The 6,336-nt window shown below is 35.4% G+C and overlaps 1 protein-coding gene across 1 annotated transcript; it reads left to right on the forward strand.

The window, feature by feature from the left end:
* The first annotated feature begins 4,745 nt into the window (after positions 1 to 4,745).
* On the forward strand, positions 4,746 to 5,837 carry LOC108296183 (interferon alpha-1/13). Its single transcript, XM_017518594.2, has one exon. It carries the CDS (start codon positions 4,809 to 4,811, stop codon positions 5,376 to 5,378), a length of 570 nt encoding a protein of 189 aa, XP_017374083.2. The 5' UTR covers positions 4,746 to 4,808; the 3' UTR covers positions 5,379 to 5,837.
* Positions 5,838 to 6,336: the final 499 nt, after the last annotated feature.

Consider the following 6,336-nt stretch of genomic DNA (forward strand, 5'->3'; position numbering starts at 1 on the left):
CAGCTCATTGCAACCTCCGCCTCCCAGGTTCAAGCGATTCTCTTGCCTAAGCCCCCGAGTAGCTAGGACTACAGATGCATGCCACCATGCCCAGCTACTTTTTGTATTTTTAGTAGAGACAGGGTTTCACCTTGTTGGCCACGATGGTCTTGATCTCTAGACCTTGTGCTCTGCCCTCCCTGTCTCCCAAAGTGCTGGGATTACAGGCATGAGCCACTGCACCCAGACTATACATATATTTTTAAAAAGTCAACCATATTAGTAACAGAAACCAAGGTTGAATGAAGACTATGAAAAATTAATGTGATGAATATATGACATAATTCTTTTGAAAATGGCAAATACTGCGTCCAACCATTTGGTGACTACTGAGTGTGAGGCTGAAGATAAAAGAGTTGTACATAGGTACTACACTTTAGATGGTAGAGTGGTTTCTCACAGGGATTCTGATTAGTGGTTTTGGAACTACTTTACATGAATTACTAGGGTTAAATAAATGAGTAAAAATCTCTTTGGATAATAAAATCCAGATATCTTAGAGTCGGGAAAAGAAGTTTCAAATAATCAACATGGTAAGGTGAGAATAATCCTTACTATGCTGGATTAGAATTGTTTTTTAAATTGATGTATTCTCATTTTTTAGCATTTATTATTTATTCAGCTAAACTGGCATTTAATCAATGTCCAATAAAAAGCATGAGGACTTCTTGAGGAAATAATTGATGCCAGGTATGGAGCATGGAAGTACCAGAATACCCTAGAGTATCTTTGGTGCCAAAAGATAGAGAAGGGCTTAGAAACCAAAAGTATAGGTGCACATGAAAAACACACAGGAGGCAATCTGAAAGAGCTTTCAAAAACCAAATGGACATTTATTCTATTATTTGGGTTATAATCAAATACTATCACTAGCAACAAAAGTGATGGTGACAGTATTTGATTATAACCCAAATAATAGAATAAATATCTATGAGTTCATACTGATATAAGTAAATGAGTGGGTGGATAATTATAAATTGGAGAGGGGACCAACACTTTCAGAAATATTTCAAATAATAAATATAGAAATAATGAGGAAAATGGAATATCACCAAAAAATAATTGCAATAGGCAAGGTCCACAGGTAAATCATAAATTGAGTGAGAAAAACTTTCAAGGGAATGAGGATGACTGCATATCCCCAATGTATCTCCCTTCAAAAGATTTTTTAATTACTGTGATGCTTTAATATATGTCAAAAAAGTCTTGGATACACCATTCTCTATGTGGTGGAATTTAATTTTTCTACCTTTGAATGTGGGCTCATATTAGTGACATGTTTTTGACACATACAATATGGAAGGGGAAAAATAGTAATTTTACATAGGAGAAACTTCCAAGACACCAACTTAACCAAGTGATTAATTTAATATCAGCAGTAATAAGATAATGATATTATATATTTCCTATACTAGTTGATGAAATGCACACATACTCTATTGTACTCATCCCTCAAATCTATAATGTAATAATGAAAAAATTCCACACATCCAAATTCATGAACATCCTGCAAAGTAACTGACCAATATTCTTTAAAAATCTCCAGGTTATGAAAGTCAGGAAAGACTGAGCACATGTTACACATTAGAGGAGAAAAAAGAGATGGGACAACAAAGTGTAATATGGGATCCTGGATTGAATCTTGGACCAGAAAAAGGACATCAGTGAAAAAGTTAAGGAAAGCATGGTGGACTCTGAAGTTTAGCAAACATTAATGCATCAGTTTTAATTTCTTAGTTTTGATCATTGTTTCATGGCTATGTAAGTTGTTAACATTAGGAGAAGCTGAGTGAAGGGAAGAGAACTCCCTGTACTATCTTTGCAACTCTCTATAGATCTAGCAGTTTAGAAATACAAGTTAAAAATGAAGGGGCCTCAAAAATTCTTAACATTACTGATTAAAATTTTTAAAATATATATTGCATTGATTAAAATCTTTCATTAAATGGTATTTCATTTCAAAAGACATAAAATTTTATCTCCCATGTAAGTGTTTGGCAGATAGTTCTGTTCGCTACCTCTTAAGATTCTGACAAACACACTTTCCTTCACCAAACTTTAGTCAGGTTCCTCTGAACTCTCTTTCGACCAGGTCCTGCCTTTGGGCCCATTCTTAGGTCTGGCAAGTCCAGTTGTTACTAAGTCAGGTTTATGAGCTGATGGCTGATTACCCTTGATATCTGATCAAATTCCTCATCCCACACGCTCAATATATAATTACCATGACTTGACTTTAGAATTATGTTTAGTTTAGCACGACATAATTTGATGTCTACCTTTGATGTCTCCTTTTAGCAATTTTTTAATCTACTAACCTGCTCATTCTGCTTGTTGAGTATAAATCCCAGGCTGTCTTTGCTGTTTTCTGAGCTGAGCACCTACCTATTGATCCCTCTCCCTTATTGATATGGTTTGGATCAGCATACCCATCCAAATCTCACTTAGAATTGTAATCTCCAATATTGAAGGTGGGGCATGGTGGAAGGTGATTGGATCATGGGGTGGTTTCTCATGGTTTAACACCATCTCCCTTAGTGGTGTCATGGTAAGAGTGAGTTATTGTGAGATCTGGTTGTTTAAAATTGTTCAGCATCTCCCCTGCTTCTCTCCTCCTGCTCTGGACATACCTGCTTCCCCTTAGCCTTCTGCCATGATTGTAAGTTTACAGAGGCCTCATCAGCCATGCTTCCTATATAGCCTGCATTATTATAAGCCAATTAAACCTCTTTTCTTTATAAATTACCCAGTCTCAAGTTTTCCTGTATAGTACTGCAAGAGCTAATGCATTTATTGTGATATATTTGACATCTGTTGCAGTACTTCCAAATATTCTTGACTGCTATACCAAGTGTCAGCATAATTTTTTCTTTACCAGTTCCTTTAATTAAGACAGCACAATCAACTCAGCAGCACACTCTGCTAGCCTACAACATAAAAGGCATCAACTAGCTGGCGAGTCAGGTGGCTTAGGGTCTTTTGTCATCTCAGTCCTCCTCCTCCAATGCCCAGGAATCTCCTCATTTCTCCAGAAGTGTTTCCATTTCCACATCTTTAATAATCCCTTTAGTTAATTCTTCTAGATGTGCTCTCCCTGAGCTCTAAGCCATAGCTCATTGGTCTAGTTCTGATTTCATTCATGTCTTTAGCCTGACAATGACATTCTTTCTTAAATTTGTGCCACATAGGTGGAAATCTGAAATATTATGAATATTTGATTAAAATAATAGTACTATGTAGATTTTTAAATGGATATATATAGGATTTATGGAAGTATTTACTGTGGTGAACAAAGTATTTTACAAATACATTTGTGTGTATGATGGTGTACCCTCAAGAAGACAAAACTAGAATATAATATGTAAGCAAAGAGGGGCCAATTTGATTGTAATGTTGGCATGAGCAAATGGGGCATTACAAAGAAGAAGACAAATGGAAACTGAAGAAAGAGACCCTGTCATTACATAGACAAGATTCTACTAGGAAAATATTGATCGTTCTAGAAATCAGCTCTGGTTCTTATGGCCAGAAATATTCTCAGAGAGCATGTAAGAGTTAACACTTCAGAGTTGAATTTTCTGACTCCAAACTGTAGCTCTACAACTTAATAGCTCCCTGTGGTTTCATTTTTTCTTTTGTAAATGGGGACAATAGTAAAACCTGTGGCTGTATGCTTTGGTCAGTGATATCTCCAGTGAATAAATGGGGCTAGGGACATGGTAGCTGTTCAGTAAATATGAAAAATGAAAATATTCTCTATTGGTTCAGTGAGCATTAGTTATGCAATAAAACAGTGTCTGACTGGAAATACTTTCTACAATTTAGATATTTTGTTCCTGGATTTTTTTCTTTTTTTTTTGAGACTAAATTTCGCATTTGTTGCCCAGGCTGGAGCGCAGTGGTGCAATCACCCTCTGCCTCCTGGATTTAAGCAATTCTCCTGCTTCCGCCTACCAAGCTGCTGGGATTGCAGCAAAATTCTACTAAGATTATTCAACACATAAATAATTAGGTCAAGTATTAAAGAAAACATCTTGACAATATATAGGTGAATATCTAGCAGCTAGTGAAGTTAAAAATTACCTCACATGCAACAAAATTAAAAGTTAAGTATAATACAAATAAATGATAAAAATATTTTAAAATTTTAAGTCTTTATTGGTTTAAATAATTTTTAAGTATTCACTACTTAGAGATATAAAGTTTATAAATATTAGATAATGTTTATAATTTTTTAATTTGCTTATGTAATTTCATATATTACAATTTATATCAGTAAATTACATTGAAGTCCATAAGCAAATTTAGTTATAAAGTTAAGTTGAATTTGAATAGATTTTAAATTTAACTTTTAGCTTAAAATTTTCACTTGGTTATTTTTAACCCTGTATTGAATTAAAAAATTAAATGTTTTGCTTTTTGAGTATAGATATATACATATAGTACACAAATAGATACATATTATATCTGTGTTATTAAATTTTCATAGTGGGTTAAATTAAGAAAAAAGTATCTAAAAAGTCCCTGGGAACAAGATGGGAGAGACAATATTGAAAAACAAAACAGTTGAGAAACACTGCTCTAAACTCATGTAAAGAGCGAAAAGGAAAGAAAAAAACAGAAGTGGAAAGTGGCCCAGAGGCAACAGAAAATGGAAAATGGCATGTTCCCTATTTAAGGCATTTGGACAAGGCAAGACCTTCAGAGAACATAGAGCCCAAGGTTCAGATTCATCCATCTCAGCAAGCCCAGAAGCATCTGCAATATCTACTATGGCCTTGCCCTTTCCTTCACTGATGGCCCTGGTGGTTCTCAGCTGCAAGATAAGCTGCTCTCTGACCTGTGATCTTCCTCAGACCCATAGCCTGGATAACAGGAGGACCATGATGCTCCTGGCACAAATGATGAGAATCTTTCCTTTTTCCTGTTGGAAGGACAGACATGACTTTGGATTTCCCCAGGAGGAGTTTGATGGCAACCAGATTCAGAAAGCACCAGCCATCTTTGTCCTCCATGAGATGATCCAGCAGACCTTCAACCTCTTTACCACAGAAGACTCATCTGCTGCTTGGGATAAGGACCTCCTAGATGAATTCTGCACTGAGCTCTACCAGCAGCTAAATGACTTGGAAGCCTGTGTGATGGAGGAGGAGAGGGTGGGAGAAACTCCCCTGATGAACATGGACTCCATCTTGGCTGTGAAGAAATACTTCCGAAGAATCACTCTCTATCTAACAGAGAAGAAATACAGCTCATGTGCCTGGGAGGTTGTCAGAGTAGAAATCATGAGATCCTTCTCTTTATCAAAAAACTTACAAGAAAGATTAAGGAGAAAGGATTAACACCTGGTCCATCATGAAAACAACTCTAATTGACTCATACACCAGCTCACACTTTCATGAATTCTGCCATTTCAAAGACTCTCACTTCTACTATAACTATGACCATGCTGATAAACTGATTTATCTATTTAAATATCTATTTAACTATTTATAAGATTTAAATTATTTTTGTTCATATAATGTCATGTGCACCTTTACACTGTGTTTAGTGTAATGAAACTTGTTCCTTATATTTACTCAATTAATTATTTGTGTTGTTCATTAAACTTTTACTATAGGAATTTCTTGTATGTGTTGATTCTTTAATATGAAATTCCTGCCTTACTGTGCAACCTGATTAGAGAATAAAGGGTATAACTTATCTATTCATCATTATTATATGCAAGATGTAAGTACAAATGACCTTTCACTAAACCAGACTGTATGTTGTACTCAAGATATAAAGATGAACATAATAATCCACTTCCTATTCTCTTGCATATTTGATTTTTGTATAAAATAAAACTAAAAATACTAATCATACTTAATATCAGTTATCCTAAATAATATAAAGAGAAAAAGAAACAACCAATGATTTCTTTCAGCAGCAGTTAATCTGAGACATGTGACGAAATAAAAATAAACACAAACATCCTCTGCAAGTTGACGGGTAAACATCTAGTAGAAAAGTCTATTGCCAGTTGGATACATGAGTTTGCAACTTACAAGGAATGCAATTGCTGGGGGTTCATATGTGGCAAGCAAAATCCCAGAAATGGAAGTGCTCAAGTGTAGGTAAGAGTGTAGAGAAAAAAGAACTTAAGCATGATGCTGAGAACCTTCCACCTTTAAACGGAGGAAAGAGAAGAACCACAAAGGAAACAGAGGTGGGGTCCCTTACATTAGATGGACAAAAAGAAAGAATGGTGATTAATATGGTTTGGATCTGTGTCCCTGCCCAAATCTCATGTGGAATTGC

The sequence above is a fragment of the Cebus imitator genome, unplaced genomic scaffold (genome assembly GCF_001604975.1).
Source record: "Cebus imitator isolate Cc_AM_T3 unplaced genomic scaffold, Cebus_imitator-1.0 Scaffold688, whole genome shotgun sequence".
NCBI classification, from domain to species: Eukaryota; Metazoa; Chordata; class Mammalia; order Primates; family Cebidae; genus Cebus; species Cebus imitator.

What these genes read in the sequence shown, in the direction of transcription:
- LOC108296183 (XM_017518594.2), top strand. Translation starts at nt 4,809, where the DNA reads ATGGCCTTGCCCTTTCCTTCACTGATGGCCCTGGTGGTTCTCAGCTGC.